Source organism: Mustelus asterias, chromosome 11 (genome assembly GCF_964213995.1).
Source record: "Mustelus asterias chromosome 11, sMusAst1.hap1.1, whole genome shotgun sequence".
In the NCBI taxonomy this organism is placed as follows: domain Eukaryota; kingdom Metazoa; phylum Chordata; class Chondrichthyes; order Carcharhiniformes; family Triakidae; genus Mustelus; species Mustelus asterias.
Window position 1 is genome coordinate 76,545,611 of NC_135811.1, and position 19,014 is coordinate 76,564,624.

Below are 19,014 nucleotides of genomic sequence, written 5' to 3' on the forward strand. Positions count from 1 at the left end.
CCTAAAGGACATTAATGAACCAGATGGGTTTCTCCCACAATCGACAATGGTTTCATGGTCGTCAGTATTCTTTTAATATTTTTATTGAATTCCACCATCTGCCATGGTGGGATTTGAACCCAGATCTCCAGAACATTAGCTGAGTTTCTGGATTAATAGTCTAGCGATAATACCACGAGGCCATCGCCTCCCCTGTAATTAAACATTTTTTAAAAATATATGCATAACTTAAGTTCCATCAGTGGAAAACTCAGTATGGTGTGTGCATTCTGCATTCAGCTGGCCTGAGTTCCCTGAATTACAAGTTAGCCAGCATTCTGGTCTTTGTTCCTGCTTGATATAAATTCACATACATGGATGTTCTTCCGTTCCCTGCCCAAAGGCAGGTCCCACCCATATCCCCACCATGGGGAGGACAAGGAGCCAGGTTCCAAATCTGGAATGGGAATTGAACTCTGTGTTGTTGGCATTAACCTGATCCACACCAGCTGTTTAATCAAAACAATCCTCCCCCACCCATGCCACAAAGCGCCTGTGGCAACAGACACTTTTACATGCATGTTGTAGCCTGGCGCTATGGATAGTGATGGTGGAGGCTCCACTTTCTTTCCATCATACGGCATGGTGGCACAGTGGTTAGCACTGCTGCCTCACAGCGTCTGGGACCCAGGTTCAATTCCGGCCTCGGGTGACTGTCTGTGTGGAGATTGCTCATTCTCCCCGCGTCTGCGTGGGTGTCCTCCGGGAGCTCTGGTTTTCTCCCACAGTCCAGAGATGTGTGGGTTAGGTTGATTGGCCATGTTAAATTGCTCCTTAGTCAGGGAGATTAGCAGGGGAAATACGTGGGGTTATAATGATAGGACCTGGGTGGGGTTGTTGTCAGTGCAGGCTCGATGGGCTGAATGGCCTCCTTCTGCACTGTAGGGCAGAATTTTCCCATCCCGTCCCCAATGGGAATTGTAGTGGGCAGGACACTGACCATGCAAAGGTCCATTGACTTCGGGTGGGATTTTCTGGCTTTGGGACGAGCACGGCCGGAAAACCCGACCCTACGATTCTATGAAATAATGGAGACAGGGTGTGTTCGCAGGTGAGTTAATGGAGGACGAATGGAGAAGGGGAGACCTTGAGCTGACAGTGGCCTACACTATGAGTGCTCCATACGGCGAAAGCATTTCTTTGGCCTCGCTCAGTCTATCTGTGAAGCTCAGCTTGGTAAACCATGTACTGACAACTCAACAATCCGTCTTGTTTTTCAGATCTTTTAAAGAAACTGCATTGAATTTTGTGAGGAGTTTGAGTTATGTTGAAAGGTACTATAGTCTAACACTCCGGGGCAGCCTCTCTACATACTAACTCTTTCAAGTTTCTGCACTCTGCGAAAGCTTCTGTACTAACACCGCTTGTTAAAAGTGAAATTGCGCTTCTTAAAATGTAATCGATGAATTTCTAATTTACCAGATTTGCAAAATGAAATAAAAATTCATAGTTTGCTTTCCTTGTGGGAAAGAATATCTTTTCATCTCGTCACCATTATGAGCAGAAATGTTGCTCCCTATCAAAACCAAAGCAGCACCTTCTAGAGCTTTCTTGCTCACCTTTGTGACGGGAATTACGTACATCCAGACAGGGATTACTTGTGCTGAAAGAGTTACTATCTTTCCTGGCTTTTTTTGTTCTGGAGCAGCCTTGGGCCCTTCATTCCAGAAGAGCTGGAACGCTGGACTCGGAGCGATGGGGAAGGGATCACTGTTACACGAGCTAACCGAAGGCCTTGTCCCTCTTTTTGTTTTTTTTCCTCGTGTGGCTCAGGCATGACATGGAGAGCACGGATAACGGAGGAATCGCGACCGAGAAGAGCAACAAGCCCTTAGACAGATCCGTGGAGGACCTCAGTCGAGGCAATTCGTCCCCCACCCATGGATCCTCCAGGACTGGTAACCGTCATCTCACTGTCAGGTGAGGTGGGGGATGAGGGGTATCAGATTGAAATAGTTCCTTCTGTACCATTGCTTTCCTGGTTCTCTGGTAACACTTAATGCCAACTGGTAGCACGTCAGGATGGGTTAAAACCAAAAGGAACTCAATTACAGACCAATGGAACTTCTTTGTTATCAATCATCCTATGGTGGGTGGGGTTGTGGATAGTCTGGAGGGATGTCAGAAGTTACAGAGGGACAGAAGTTACAGAGGGACATAGATAGGATGCAAGACTGGGCGGACAAGTGGCAGATGGACTTCAACACAGATAAATGCGTCGTGGTCCATTTTGGTAGGTCAAATGGGATGAAGGAGTACAATATAAAGGGAAAGACTCTTAGTACTGTAGAGGATCAGAAGGACCTTGGGGTTCAGGTCCATAGGACTCTAAAATCGGCCCCGCAGGTGGAGGAGGTGGTTAAGAAGGCATATGGTGTGCTGGCCTTTATCAATCGAGGGATTGAGTTTAGGAGTCCGGGGATAATGATGCAGCTATGTAAGACCCTCGTGAGACCCCACTTGGAGTACTGTGCTCAGTTCTGGTCGCCTCATTATAGGAAGGATGTGGAAAAGACTGAAAGGGTGCAGAGGAGATTTACAAGGATGTTACCTGGATTGAGTGGCATGCCTTATGAGGATAGGCTGAGGGAGCTCGGTCTTTTCTCCTTGGAGAGACGTAGGATGAGAGGAGACCTAATGGAGGTGTATAAGATGTTGAGAGGCATAGATCGGGTGGACTCTCAGAGGTTTTTTCCCAAGGTGGAAATGTCTGCTACGAGAGGACACAGGTTTAAGGTGCTGGGGGGTAGGTACAGGGGAAATGTTAGGGGTAAGTTTTCACACAGAGGGTGGTGGGCGAGTGGAATCGGCTGCCGTCAGTGGTGGTGGAGGCGAACTCAATAGGGTCTTTTAAGAGACTCCTGGATGAGTACATGGAGCTTAATAGGATGGAGGATTATAGGTAGGTCTAGAAGGTAGGGATGTGTTCGGCACAACTTGTGGGGCCGAAGGGCCTGTTTGTGCTGTAGTTTTTCTATGTTTCTATGTCAGGCATGTTTATTCTGAAATCTCGGGGTCAGTTTTATAAATTGGAGTTCTTGACGCTCTGAATCTTCAATATGTGAAGGTATAGCCGGCTGTTCTGTGACATGTCCAAAAGTTTACAATGGAAAAGGAGCACTGTGATAGGACGTGAGACTATAGCATGAGTTCCGAAGGCGGGGCTAATTATCGCCTTCACCATTTAGATAGTAAGCAGACAGAGCGATTTGTACACCCTTCATACATAGCACAAATGTATTTAATTCACACGGTGGCACAGTGGTTAGCACTGCTGCCTCATAGCACCAGGGACCCAGGTTCGATTCCAGGCTTGGGTCGCTGTCTGTGCGGAGTCTGCACGTTCTCCCTGTGTCTGCATGGGTTTCCTCTGGGTTCTCCTGTTCCCTCCCACAGTCCGAAAGACATGCTGGTTAGGGCGCATTGGCCATGCTAAATTCTCCCTCAGTGTACCCGAGCAGGCGCCGGAGTGTGGCGACTAGGGGATTTTCACAGTAGCTTCATTGCAGTGTTAATGTAAGCCTACTTGTGACACTGATGAATAAACTTTAAACTTTAATAAGTGTTCACATTAAGCACTGTGGGGTTAAAGTTCCCTCCACTCTGGCCCAATAATGATGCTTTAAATTCAGTATACTTTCTGAGCAGCATCCCACATGGGCCACGATACACAGTCTCCTGTGTGGACACCATTTTAGCCACAGAATAAGGGCAGTTCGGTGCTGTGGGGACACAATACTGAAGACATTAGTCCAGACAGGCCAATTGAGGGCAGCACGGTGACATAGTGGTTAGCATTGCTGCCTCACAGTGTCAGGGACCTGGATTCAGTTCCTGGCTTCGATCACTGTCTGTGTGGAGTCTGCACGTTCTCTCCGTGTCTGGGTGGGTTTCCTCCGGGTGCTCCGGTTTCCTCCCACAGTCCAAAGATGTGTGGGTTAAGTTGATTGGCGATGCTAAATTGATCCTAGTGTCAAGAGGATTAGCAGGGCTATGGGGTTATGTGGGGTTATGGGGATAGGGTCTGGTTGTCGGTGCAGGTTAGATGGGCGAATGGCCTCCTTTTGCACTGTCGGGATTCTATAATTCTCTGATTCTATGAACTTAATTCCAAATAGAACATGCACCGAAATCAGAGAGACGGTGTGGGAGAAAGAAAACAGATCTTTATTTCATTGATCTGGGTTGGATTGAACTTGGACACGGGAGGTGACAGGGCAGTCTGGTGACTCACCGCAGTATCCTGTCTCCAAAATGAGTTTACCATGTCAGATATTGTAAGAGACTTGAGTGGAGATGCAGGTCACATTCCAGGCAGGTCTATTTAACATAGGAATCTCCCTGACCCATTCGCCAGTCAGTGGATGTTTTTGTTCTAACCCTATTGGTTTCAAGGGCTGAAGATCAAAGTTGTTTAAAGGATTGGGGGGTGTGGAGGGTTTGTCAGGGTCACTTTGACTTTGTGAAAATGTGTAAAGTGGGGCAAGAGCGAAGGAGAAACCCATTTCATGCTTCTGGTTTTTATTTTTATCGATTTGAAAAGATTCAAGCACAGAGCTGCCCATTTACCATTTCACCCATGCACAAGATCAAAATTACCCCGTGTGTGTTCACATATTGAAAGGGCTTTGTCATCGTGACCCTGGATTTCAGAAAAAATGTCCTGACTTTGTGTGAACTTCCACCATCTGTCCCTCTTCTCCGGGGGCCCCACTGAAACCAGACCAGGAAAATAGGGACACGCTCCAGAAATGTTTTTTTAATTCATTTACGGGATGTGGGCATCACTGGCAAGGCCCAGCATTTATTGCCCATCCCTGGTTGCCCTTCAAGCCCCTTGGCATCTTTTGTGTCCCCTGGTTGTGTAAGAGAAAATAAATCACGCTGATGGGATCCATGCTATCGTTGCATCAGAACTTAACAGATCCAGCCCCCCTGACAGTAAAGAGGCACTCTGCAGACTCTGGAGGTTGGGGAGCTACCCTCTGTGGTGGACTACAGTTGTGCCTTTGTCCTGTCTGGACCACCGTTGTTGTGTTTGTCATGCGTGGACACATCCCCTGCCGGCTCCTCCCCTTGTCACCTAGTATCAAGGTGGCTGTTTCCAACCCCCTGTTCAGTTCGGGTTGGTTATCTGTTGGGATATGCTCCTAGTTCTGTAATGAATAAAAGCCTACAGTTGTATTGGCACACAAGTAGTCTTTTGCTTAATTGATAGCGCTTCACCCTGCAAAGAGTGCATGGCTGAAATTGCATTGCTGTTAGTGAAAGGGTAACTCCAATCCGTGTTAATGACAGCTGCAGAGATGTTGTTTTCTCCTGTCCCTGCTTTACAGGCGTCGGTTTGAAACTTGCATCAGTCTGTCTCTTCAGTCATTATCTACTTGGTGCAGTGACAGTTCAATCGCCTCTGCTTGACTGCACAATGTGAGGCCCACCATTGAACGCTGCAGATAAGCCTGTTGTGTGATTCAGAACATCCGTTTAAAATGAATGGGCTCTTCCCTCGAAAAAGGCTGAAATTGTGAATACAAATAAACGGCACGATCAAATGAACAGAATACATTTTCTAGGTTTTTTTTTGCCTTCACGGGCGATGTTGATATCGGGGCTTCTGATATGATGGACAGCTAAATGGGACGGAATGTCTGCCCACTCCTCATATTATATAATGCGCAGACATGCGGGTGATTGCGTTCCCCAGCCTTCCAGTGTTGGATCTGAGTGTCAACGGGCTGGGAGATTGGACAGGGCACATTCAGCACATGACCTTTATTTCAATTGGACGGCTGCCTCATAACCCATCCAAAGGGGTGATGCCACACTCCAGATGTGAAACTAAATTCCTAGTCACCACTGTCAGAACCCTGTTGCCCTCACTGTCCACAAGGCCACCGGGCTTGCAGTGGGCAGGCCCTTTACTGGCTGCTGGTACCTGTACCACTCCTACATATCGCGAGTCAGGCTCCGGAATGCCAAGCGCCCATGCAGATGGACAGACCCTGGGCTAGGTGATGTGTTTGCCCCAGTTGTGTGGAGGGTCCCTTGCATTATCAGCATTGCAATGTCAGGCAGCAGTCACGACAACACAATGGAGCCTCGACTGGAGACCCAACAGAAACCATTCCAAACAACTGGGGTGAAAGTGAATCTGAGGGCACGCGCTCAGGGAAATAAATAATTCCACAAAAGATGCCAGTCCTTTATTTGGGTTACTGGGTGCAAATCGACATGCTCGAGTCATGTTCGAAGAAAGATGGTTCTAACAGCTGTTGTATACCGATGTGCGAATACTAACCTTTTTCTTTGTTGCTTTCATGCTTCTTGGGGATGTGTCATCTTTCGGTGGGTACATGAAGAAAAAAATCAAAAGCTTATCAGAGAGAAACATGGCTTTTAATTCTTTAACCTGTGTAGGTTTCCTCTAAGCGATTAACTTGTCCTAAGAGGTTCCCTGTGTGATGCACTGCTCACTCATTGAATCCGACAGTGCAGAAGGAGGCCATTCAGCCCATCGAGTCTGCACCAACCTCAATCCCACCCAGGCCCTATCCCCATAACCCCATGCATTTACCCCTGACACTAAGGGGCAATTTAGCATGGCCAATCCACCTAACCCGCATGTCTTTCGGACGGTGGGAGGAAACCGGAGCACCCGGAGGAAACCCACACAGACACGGGGAGAACGTGCAGACTCCACACAGGCAGTGACCCAAGCCGGGAATTGAACCCGGGTCCCTGGCGCTGTGAGGCAGCAGTGCTAACCACTGTGCGCCCTCTTCTATTCAGTCCGTGTGTAACATGTTGTTCAGTCCACACAGAGCTGCTGTGTGACTTACTGTTCAATCCATAAAGCTGTTTTAAAAACCTCCCTAGATGCATGGATAGGAGTGGTACATGGTGCACGCGTGGGAGTATGAGTCAAGATATCTCTCTGCATCCTCACTCCACAGTCAAGCAACAGATCCTCAGCACCACAATTTGCCTTTTGTCTCGGACATTAATATCTCCCAGCGCCAGACACTTGCCCTCAAATGCCATCAGGTGTGATTTAAAGAGGCCCAACCCCTTGTTGGCCATTAGTCAATCACCTGATGGTCCGTGTGTACCACAGAGTCAGGCTGGCTTGAGCCCAGTTATGCACAATGTTGCTTCACAGCTCTGTGACGCTTTTTAATTCTTTATATGTGCTCGTCGCTCACCCTTAGGAATGCACAAGAGACATATAGAGTTCTCCATTATGGGTGAGTAATTAATTTATCATTGAAAACGTCAGCAGAGACTGTTGCTGCTCACCTTGTCACCACTGGCCAAAAGGTTAGATGTGCCACAAAGACATAAGGCAACACGGCGGCCATTTTGCCTGTTGCTATGGTGCAGAGCTCAAACAGATTGCCCCCAATGTTGTTTCCAACCTTTTAGTTTTTATTTCATTAAGCTTCTGCTTCCAATGAATGGTAATGTCAGGCAGCTGACCCATAGCAGAGCTAAAGAAGCAGTGCCACACACTCGATATAAAACTAGATTCCCAGTCACCACCGCCAGGAAGCTGCCAGACAAAGGAATCTGCTCCACCAAGAGAAATCTAGCCTGAATTGGTTGTCAGACATAAAGACCAGGCAAAAATCTATTTCTCTTCTTTTGGACTCTTTCTCCCCCGCCCTCACAAATGGAAACAGCGGGCAGTATTTAATGGGAAGTGGGGAATGTGGTGGGCTGGGGACTTAATTAAGTGGAAGCCGAAATCCCGGTTTCTCGTCAGTGGGCTGAGATTTGGAGATTAAGGCCGGAGTGTTACGGCCATTCACGCCGGCGGGGTTTTCCCATCCCGCTGCAGTGAGCGGAGATTTCATTGGGCGCCACATTCTCCGATCTCGCTGCGGCAGGAATGTGACGTGAATGGTCGGTAAGATCGCGCCCTAAGTCAGTGCCATTGCATTGATTCGGCCCTCAATGTGCTCATGTCACCATTAGAACTCCTAGGGCCACCCAGTGGCATTGGTGGATCATTAGAACAAGAGCAGGAGTTGGCCATTTGGCCCATTGAACCTGCTCCGCCTTTCAATTCAATCATGGTGGAAATAATTGTGGTCTCCACTTTCCCTCCTGGCCTCATAACCCTGACCTCCCTTTATCAATCAGCAAATCCGTCACACTCAGCCTGGAATATATTCAATGACCATTGCTCTGTGTGGAAGAGAGTTCCAGAAATTTCTGAGAGAGGAAGTTCCTCTTCTTAAATGGGAACGCATTCACCCTTAGAATATGGAACTGGTCAGTGACTCCAAATCATTTATGTCTGTGCTTGTTTCCCAGGAAGCTCTTATCACACATACGCTTTGGGCAGCTTACAGCTCCCAGAGCTTTCTGAGCCAATGTTGATGGCTGGATCCTGGGTGACATGTCTATCCCCTGGGGGCATGGTTACTGACAGCAGTGAGTCATTGCCTCAGCACAGCAGGGAAATGATACCATTCAGCTCCCATCTCCACCAGAGCCAACATCGAGCAAACCATTGGCTTGCTGAAAATGCATTTTGGTTGCTTTGCCTGGTTTGGAAGGGTTTTGCAGGATAGGCAGAGCTAGGGTTGACAGTCAGAATCTTTTTCCCAGAGTTGAAATGTCTAACGCTAGGGGTGAGAGGGGGAAAATTCAAAGGGGACCTGAGGGGTAAGTGTTTTTACACCGAGAGTGGTAGGTGACTGGAAGGCGCTGCCAGGGTTGATGGAGGCAGATACGATAAGGGCGTTTAAGGGGTATTTAGATGAGCACATAAATATGCAAGGACTAGAGGGATATAGACCAAGGGCAGGCAGAAGGGATCAGTTTAATTTGGCGTCATGTTCAGCACAGCTAAGGGTGTCACAAATAGTCGTGGTCCGCTCTGCACTCCACAATGTGCCAAGCAACAGGACTAAGGGGCGGAGTACTGCCCATCCTCAGATGACGGTGAGTTGGATGAGCTTGAGGAGGAGGCTGTGAATGTGCGTGAGCCTTCACTGGATGCCAGGGAACAGCCTGATTTCTGTGGGCAGGAACACCTCCCGCCATCCCCTGAGGAGGAGGATCTGCTGGGAGGGGTTGCTAAACCATGGGGTCGGCCTCTTGCCCGGGCTCCGATGTGTGTACAGTCGAAGGGACTTGGACGTGAGGAGGTGGAGGGGTGGTGCCCAGGTTAGAAAATAATAATGAGGAGGGAGTGATGGGCAGGGGGCGCGGGGGGGAGGTTTGAGGGGAGCTGAAGGTGCTGTGGGGGTGCAAAAAGAAATTGAACAAAGTACCAACAGAAGGAGGTGGACAGCAGTCAGAGCCTTTGTTTCTTTTCTCGCTCACTGTACTTCCTACTACCACACGGCAACAGGGAATCAGTGCCACTGTCATCATCAGTGTGTGCCCGTTGTTGCTGCCTCCCACTCGCTGCCCCCTACCCCACACGCTGCTCCCCTCACTGCCCCCTTGCTGCCTTGCTCACTGCCCAGCTTGGGGAGCTGATGGTGAACAAGGCGTCGACTGAAGCAGCGATCGAGATGGCGAGTGAGGGAGCGGGCGAGATGGTGGGGGAGGCAGTGAGGGGTTGGGGAGGGGGCAGTAATTGACATAACATAGAACAGCACAGCACAGAACAGGCCCTTCGGCCCACGATGTTGTGCCGAGCTTTATCTGAAACCAAGATCAAGCTATCCCACTCCCTATCATCCAAAATGCTGTTCGTTGACGCATGTAGCTCCTTGCAGCGAGACTGGGGGGGTGAGGTCACAGGCACTGCGACTGCAGTTGCGGTCGCTGTGCCCCTTCTGAAGTTGCAACAACAATCACAGCCTTTATATCCTGCCCTACCTTCTGCCCCATCCCCTGACAATGCCATCCACCAATGAACACCTACCCCTGCCTCATAATCCCACAAATCTCCCGTGTCTCTGGCTGGCCCTTTAAATATTCAGTTGAATTTGCCGAGTACGTAAGTGGAAGTGGTGCCCACTTGCAGTTCCGCCACCAGGGACCCCCACGCCTCTTAATAAACTGTGCCCCATCTTCTCTCCACCGACCTTATCAAACCACATCGTAACTTTAAACGTCTCTATTGGGTCTGTTCTGCATTACCAATGGTTACTGAGACTCCAGCTCTCAGCCTGATGCAGATTCCCTTGTGTATTCCTTGCTGTTACCGATAATCCATGAAAAATGTTCGCTGACACGAATCCAGAGTGTTGCAAAGCATCGATTGTAACCTCTGCTCTCTGCTTCTGTCACAGGCACACCATGCACAGTAGAAAAGCACTGCGGAATTCACGGATTGTAAGCCAGAAAGATGATGTCCATGTCTGTATAATGTGCCTGCGTGCCATCATGAACTACCAGGTAAGAGAAAGCCAGTTGGTCTTGAAGGCCTCAGCGTGGGCATTGGATTGGATAGAGCCCTTGTTTTTGTTTCCAACTCTGTACATTCCTGTCCGCTTTTTCAGGAATCTTCATACTGTGCTTGTGATTTCTTTTCTTCAGTTGTTAACCTCCTGAGCGCTACTCTTCACACTGCGGAGAATTTAACTTTGTTTTCTAATGGAAGTATAATTTTATAAGCTTTCCCCCCCACTTTGACTGGTGAATGTGTATGCTGCATGCTGTAATCCTCAGCTCTGATAAGAGCTTTCCACTTCAAACCCTGACCTTGTGGTAGAGTTGGATTCATGCCCAGAAGGTGCATTCTGAACTTGAGCTGAGAGATTTCTGAAGCTGGCTTCAGTTAGCAAATGGAAGCATAAAAGCACGGAAGAATTCATCTTTGTCTAGAGCTTGTAGTTCACGTAGAATCAATTATTTCCTGAAAATGTTGGAAAATCTCAGCAGGTCTGACAGCATCTGTGGAGAGAGAATAGAGCCAAACAGCTCCCACTCTCGAAGGGTAGGGAGCCTATGGTCACTGGTCCCCTATAGTGCCGAAGGAGGCCATTCGGCCCCTTGAGTCTGCACCAACCACAATCCCACCAGGCTCTATCCCCATAACCCCATGCTAATCCCCCTGACACTAAGGGGCAATTTAGTATGGCCAATCCACCTAACCCGCACATCTTTGGACTGTGGGGTGAAACCGGGGCATCGGGTTAGGAGTCTGGATGACCCTTCGTCAGAGCTAAGAGCAACGAAAATCAGACAAGATTTATACAATGAGGGTGAAAGGGGTTGGTGCTGGAATTGGACAAAGGAAATGTCAGGGAAGGGAAAATCTCATCTGATTATCTTTTCTCTTGGCTCTGACGAAGAGTCATCCAGCCTCGAAACGTTGGCTCTATTCTCTCTCCACAGATGCTGTCAGACCTGCTGAGATTTTCCAGCATTTTTTGTTATTGTTTCAGATTCCAGCATCTGCAGTATTTTGCCTGTATCAATTATAGTCACAGTTGTTATCTTAGGGAACGTGGCAGCCATTTTGTACACTGCAAAATCATACAAATGATGACAGGTTGAACAAATGTATATTTTATCAGTGTTGATTAGTGAATGTTGCTGAAGTCACTTTAGTCCCAGATGACTGTAGACTCATAGAATCATAGAATCCCTACAGTACAGAAGGAGGCCATTCAGCCCATCGAGTCTGCACCGACCACAATCCCACCCAGGCCCTATTGCCGTAACCTCACATATTTACTCTGTTAATCCCCTGACAACAGAGTCAATTTAGCATGGCCAATCAACCTAACCCGCACATCTTTGGACTGAGAGAGGAAACCAGAGCTCCCAGAGGAAACCCACGCAGACACGCGGAGAGTGTGCAAACTCCACACAGATAGTGACCCACCCTCCCTGTTGAAAGCAAGAGAGAGCTGACCGGAGGTGATTTAACCTGAGGATCAGCACACCTCAGGCGAGGGGCAAGGTTGAGAAGGCAGGGCCTTCATGATAACCTCAGCTGGGACGGGAATTGAACCCACACTGTTGGCGTCGCTCTGCATCATGAACCAGCCGTCCGGCCCACTGGGCTAATTGACAACTAGGGTATGCAAACAACACGTCATGGGATCTATAACTTAAGACACAAGTTTAATGTAAGATTGTGTGTGAAACACAGGAGGTGATCTTGAGCCCGCACGCTCCATCGGCAGGGTGAGTGACGGGGGCTCAATAACTGGTGAGATCGCAATCGATGCCCATCGCCAGTGATGTAATCAGGTTGACGCCCATAATGGGCGAGAACCTGATTTACATAAATTTTAGTAAATTTAAATCTAATTAAAGACCACCCCTCGCCAGAGCTCCCCCCACCCCTCACCCCCCCATTACATTTTCATATCTCGCCAACATGACGTGACGTTGGTGAGTTTTACAACAGGTTCATCCAGTTGCAAAAGTCAGTATAGCCCCTGGGGGAGAGGGACATGGCAGGGCACCCCCTGGCACTGCCCCCCTCGCACTGCCCTCTGGCACAGATTGGCAATGCAAGATTGACATGGTGCCAACCTGTGCTGGGACGGGCCCTTTGGGGAGCCTCTCGTGCATTAAATTGTGATGCTGGGGGGCACAGAGGTGAGAATGGTGGGGGTGTTGGCAATGTTTGGGGGCAAGGGGGAGATGCCAGCAATGACTGTTTGGGGGGTGGTGGGGAGACCCTGAGACCTCTGGGGTGGGGAGGGGGGGAAAGGTTATGTTTTATTCTGATCGGGATGTCCTCAGTACAACCAGCTTTGCTGGTGTGTTTAGGCCCCACTCCTTAAAACCTCAAAATGATGGCATGAAGGAGCAGTGTTCCGAAAGCTCGTGACTCCAAATATTCCTCTTGGACTTCAACCTGGTGTTGTGAGACTTCTTACTGTGCCCACCCCAGTCCAACGCCGGCATCTCCACATCTGTGTAGACTGGCTGCCGTTAGCTATGACGCAATAACCATTGCACATGTGCAGTAGAAGCATGGCCTAATTACCAGCCGATGCCGTCGAGCCTTGTGCCTTCAGAGGCCCAGGGTGGGATTTTCCAGCCCCGCTCGCCCCAAGCCCGAGGCCAATGGACCCTTGCACGGTCTGTCCTGTCCACTACAATTCCCGTGGCAGGCGGGATGGGAAATTTCCAGTCCCAATATCTGACTGTGGTGTTACTGTGCCTGCTAGAGCAATAAATCCAACTTCTGTGTGCACTGGCCCCTCGGAGTCTAGAATCGGGCATCCAGCAGACTACCAAGGACAAGTGCCCATACCCATAGCCATGCTGCCAATCAAGTCGGAGCCACTTGAAAGCAGCTGGTCACCAAACCCATTATGCATAAGTTCCTTCAGGATTGGAGTTAAAGAACAAAGAACAGTACAGCACAGGAAACAGGCCCTTCGGCCCTCCAAGCCTGTGCCGCTCCTTGGTCCAACTGGACCATTCGTTTGTATCCCTCCATTCCCAGACTGCTCATGTGACTATCCAGGTAAGTCTTAAATGATGCCAGCGTATCTGCCTCCACCACCCTACTTGGCAGCGCATTCCAGGCCCCCACCACTCTCTGTGTAAAAAAACGTCCCTCTGATATCTGAGTTATACCTCACCCCTCTCACCTTGAGCCCGTGACCCCTCGTGATCGTCACCTCCGACCTGGGGAAAAGCTTCCCACTGTTCACCCTATCTATGCCCTTCATAATCTTGTATACCTCTATTAGGTCTCCCCTCACTCTCCGTCTTTCCAGGGAGAACAAGCCCAGTTTACCCAATCTCTCCTCATAGCTAAGACCCTTCATACCAGGCAACATCCTGGTAAACCTTCTCTGCACTCTTTCCAAAGCCTCCACGTCCTTCTGGTAGTGCGGCGACCAGAACTGGACGCAATACTCCAAATGTGGCCTAACCAGCGTTCTGTACAGCTGCATCATCAGACTCCAGCTTTTATACTCTATACCCCGTCCTATAAAGGCAAGCATACCATATGCCTTCTTCACCACCTTCTCTACCTGTGCTACCACCTTCAAGGATTTGTGGACTTGCACACCTAGGTCCCTCTGTGTTTCTATACTCCTGATGGCTCTGCCAACCTAAGTTGTGGCATCATCGCTCTGCGCAACCTTCTGGTGATTTGCGCCCCACTTGATGTCAATTGAAATCCAAATGGCCGTGGATGTAAATTGGGCAGCTGATTGGCAATCACCTGTTCTACACTATTGGACAAAGCCTGCGTTCGTCATCTTTCAGAACATAGCATTGCAGAATGTTTCAAACAGAAAACAAACCGGAGAGAGAATGGCTGCTCGCGTCTATCCTGGAGCTGAGAATTTACAAGCAGCGCCTAATTTACAAACATTCCTCGCCAACAATTCAGCTGCCTCTGACCTCGGGAGTGTCTGTTGACAGCAATTGGACTCGGTGACCATAAAGAGACCAGCCGCTTGACAGCGAGTGGTGCCCAGATCTGTCCCGAAAGGTGTGCGCGGAGGGATAATGCCACAAGGAGGCTGTTCCAGGGTTTTGACCCAGTGACTGTAAAGGATATAGTTCCAAGGCAGGATGGTATGTCACTTTGGAAGAAAACTTGGAGATGCTGCTATTCCCATTCCTGCTGCCCTAGCTCGCGGGGTTGGGAGGTGTTGTGGAAGAAACCGTGGCGATTTGCTGCAGTGCATCTTGTAGATGGTGTGCACTGCAGCCACTGTGTCGCTAGTGGAGAGGTTGGATGTTTAACGTGGTGGATCGGGTTCCAGTCAAGCTGTTGCTTTGTCCTGGGTGGTGTCAGCTTCTCGATTGTTTCTGGATGTTGTGTATGTCACATTCTGTGCCTAATTTCTGGCTCTTTGAACAATAGGATCATAGAATCTCTGCAGTGCGGTAGGAGGTAATTCGGCCCATCAAGTCTGTACCCACTCTCACCCAGGCTTTCCTCATAACCCCACATATTTACCCCACTAATCCCCCTAACCTAAGGCCAAATTTAGCATGGCCAATCAACTTAACCTGCAATCGACTTAACCATGGGGAGAATATGCAAACTCACCCAAAGCCAGAATTGAACCCGGGTCCCTGGTGCTGTGAGGCAGCAGCGTTATCCGCTGTGCCACCGTGCCAACAAGGCCCGCTTTTGGCAAACTATCCCCTATTCCGACTGGTGATTGGTTCCCAAAGTTGTTAATTGGCTAATTGAGTACTGTTGCGAAACAGTTACCCAATCAATAGCTCTGGGACCACAATCTACTCTTGCAATGAGTAAAATATTCCTTGAATTATTTATCCTCACGCTTCATCAAAGTCTAATGCTGATTATGTTGGGCAGGATTCTCCGGCCTCCCTGTGGTGTCTTTCTTGTGGCGGGAGGCAGCACATCGTTGGCCGTCGGTGGGATTTTCTGGTCCCGACTGCTGTCGATGGGGTTTCCCACTGAACCCCACCCCTGCTGCTGGAAAGCCCACGAGTTCATTGCAGGGGTTGCACCGCCGGTGGAACCAGAAGGTCCCATCAGCATAAACAACCGGAAAGTTCCAGCCATTAGTCTTTGCGTCCCTCTGTGGCAGAGACCTCAGCCTCACTAGTTGATATTTCTTCTCCCGAGCTCTCTGTGCCTCTCTCCAACTTTAAGACCCTCGCAGAATTTGCCTTTTCAATTATTTGTAATCTCTTCCCTCCTCCACGGTTCACTTAGTTCCACTGATCAATTTTAAATCTGTACATCTTCCCGTCCTGGGACTTGTTTGTTTTACTGGAAACATAGAACATAGAACAGTACAGCACAGAACAGGCCCTTCGGCCCTCGATGTTGTGCCGAGCTTCATCTGAAACCAAGATCAAGCTATCCCACTCCCTATCATCCTGGTGTGCTCCATGTGCCTATCCAATAGCCGCTTAAATGTTCCTAAAGTGTCTGACTCCACTATCACTGCAGGCAGTCCATTCCACACCCCAACCACTCTCTGCGTAAAGAACCTACCTCAGACATCCTTCCTATATCTCCCACCATGAACCCTATAGTTATGCCCCCTTGTAATAGCTCCATCCACCCGAGGAAATAGTCTTTGAACGTTCACTCTATCTATCCCCTTCATCATTTTATAAACCTCTATTAAGTCTCCCCTCAGCCTCCTCCGCTCCAGAGAGAACAGCCCTAGCTCCCTCAACCTTTCCTCATAAGTCCTACCCTCCAAACCAGGCAGCATCCTGGTAAATCTCCTCTGCACTCTTTCCAGCGCTTCCACATTCTTCTTATAGTGAGGTGACCAGAACTGCACACAATATTCCAAATGTGGTCTCACCAAGGTCCTGTACAGTTGCAGCATAACCCCGTGGCTCTTAAACTCCAACCCCCTGTTAATAAAAGCTAACACACTATAGGCCTTCTTCACCGCTCTATCCACTTGAGTGGCAAGATTCAAGTTATTGGGTGTCGCCATGTCCGAGATTAATTTATTGCAGACAACAAACCCACAGTGTTGACTGGAGCAACTCAAACTTTCACTGCGAGATGTAGGCAGTGAGACGTATTATTGGACTAAATCCCTTCCCTCTCAGTCAAAGCTTTCAAATAAAAGAGAATTATTGAATGCCAGACAGTGACTTGTGAGGATGTTAAATCGCACATCCTGATGGTGTTTAATTGGGAACAGGTTCTGTTTAATGCAGTGTTATCAAAGCTGGCAAATATTTGCCCTCTGGAGAACCCTGATCCAGTTCAGCAATTTCCAAGTGGAGTAATTGTGATGGAGCTGGAGTGACGCTTCTGTGAGTTGGATTGAAGCAATTAGCACATTCCTGGCATTTGCTGTCTCTGGGCTGATCAAGTGTTTAAAATCATTTGGAAGTTACAATATGTAACAATCGTGATTATCCCCAATAAACTCCCTCTTTTCATGTTCATTGCAGGTGAGCCTGCTGTTCCATTAGATGCAGCAGGCCAGAGATGCTGAATAGTCTCTTCCTGTCTCCAATTTAAATTATATATTATTTCACATTTACCTTCTGAGAAAATGTTTAGAATCATAGAATCCTACAGTGCAGAAGGAGGCCATTCGGCCCATTGAGTCTGCACCGACCACAATCCCACCCAGGCCCTATCCCCATAATCCCATGCATTTACCCTAGCTAGTCCCCCTGACACTAGGGGCAATTTAGCATGGCCAATCCACCGAACCCGTACATCTTTGGACTGTGGGAGGAAACTGGAGCACCCGGAGGAAACCCACACAGACACGAGGAGAACGTGCAAACTCCACACAGACAGTGACCCAAGCCCGAATTGAACCTGGGTCCCTGGCGCTGTGAGGCAGCAATGCTAACCACTGCTGCCTCACAGGGCCAGGTTTAGCCTGAATTTATTTTTGCGTATGATAAGACATGTGACCTTACTGGATTTGAGTTGCTCCCAACCTTTTTGGGTCTTTGTTTCGCTGTATAAGTAAGTGTGTGACAGCAGATACACCCGCTGGTACACATGCACATACACCCACCTTTCTGCATGCACCCTCACATACACTTGTACATATGCACATGTGCTCACATTCATATCCATGCCTATATACACACACACACATGCATCCACTCATACACTCCACACAAACACATGTTCCTACCACAGCCACAGGCATCACATTTGTACATCCACTCTCACCCTTACACTCTCGCACACATATATGCGCACACACTCACCTTCATACCCATGTACCCAATAACCTACCCTTTACTGACTGCACACTTGCCTAGCTGTGCACCATCACCCACAGTTGGGCACACAAATTAGGAGCCTGTCAGCTGGGTAAATTCTGAAGTGGCCAGGTCACTTTAATCTCCATGACCCCTGGTCACCTGACTGGATTTTAAATCATTGCAACACTCAATTCTGCAGCAGAGATTTTCCTTTCCCCCTGTCAGAAGCTGCAGGTGTGAGCAGACCCCTTTGAAGTCCCCTGACTATGGTACTGGCAGCTTGCTCAGTTTTATGTTGGCCTATTGGGCCTTCCTACCTCAATGCCATGGTTGAGCAGCCAAAATGGGCCATAATTTACTTCCTTTGCATTGCACCTGAAGGTTGGAAGCAATTCAAATCCAATAAGGTCACGTGTCTTTGTGGTAAACCACTGTTAAGCTTATTGCCTGTGTGTGTGACATGCCTGGACACGTCCCTGCTGGCCCTGCCCGGGACTCCTCCCACCCCATGTCCAGGTATAAAGGCGACTGCTCCCCACCCCCCTGCCTCAGTCTGAACCAGTTCATCGGCATGGGTGTGCTCCAAGTCTTTTGCTAATAAAAGCCTATTTGTTCTTGTGTACAAATTAGTCTTTGCTCGATTGATGGTGCATCAGTCTTACTATGTGCAAAAATAAATTCAGGCTAAACATTTTTCTCAGAAGGTAAATGTGAAATAATATATAATTTAAATTGGGGATAAATAAACTTTAAAACTTGAATGCCGGGCCTTCTACGAAGTGAAAGGACCGCAAACCAGTCTTACCCGCCTTTTTTTAGAATTTGCCTTGTCTTTGGGGCCCATACCCAAAACCTCATCCTAGCTTTGAACTTTCCATATACTGAGTGATATGTGGAACATTTGCAATATTTTCTGTTTTTATTTCAATGTCCTTGTTTTTTCCCCTATTGGCGTTAAACAAGCCCAAACACAAGGTGCCCCTCTCACTGTTGTCCACTCTCACTGTTGTCTGCTCTTACTGTTGTCTGCTCTCACTGTTGTCCACTCTCACTGTTGTCCACTCTCACTGTTGTCCACTCTCACTGTTGTCCACTCTCGCTGTTGTCCACTCTCACTGTTGTCCGCTCTCACTGTTGTCCGCTCTCACTGTTGTCTGCTCTCACTGTTGTCCACTCTCACTGTTGTCCACTCTCACTGTTGTCCACTCTCACTGTTGTCCACTCTCACTGTTCTCCGCTGTGTTTTTTCCTCCAGTCCGGATTCACCCTGGTGATGGAGCACAAACAATGCGTGAATGAGATCACCCTCAGCCTGAATAACAGGAATGCAAGGTGAGAGGTTCTGGGACACTCGGAAAACGAGCTATCAGCAAGATCCTAATCACAGCC

General features: G+C 48.6%; 1 protein-coding gene across 1 annotated transcript in view; it reads left to right on the forward strand.

Annotated features, from left to right (window-relative positions):
- Window positions 1–19,014, forward strand: part of LOC144500603 (formin-like protein 1) — a 274,250-nt gene that overhangs the window by 172,768 nt on the left and 82,468 nt on the right. Inside the window, exons 6-9 of the mRNA XM_078223784.1 lie at window positions 1,260–1,313; window positions 1,813–1,959; window positions 10,293–10,398; window positions 18,881–18,957. Coding sequence (XP_078079910.1) covers window positions 1,260–1,313; window positions 1,813–1,959; window positions 10,293–10,398; window positions 18,881–18,957 — 384 coding nt within the window. The remainder of the gene's footprint in view (window positions 1–1,259; window positions 1,314–1,812; window positions 1,960–10,292; window positions 10,399–18,880; window positions 18,958–19,014) is intronic.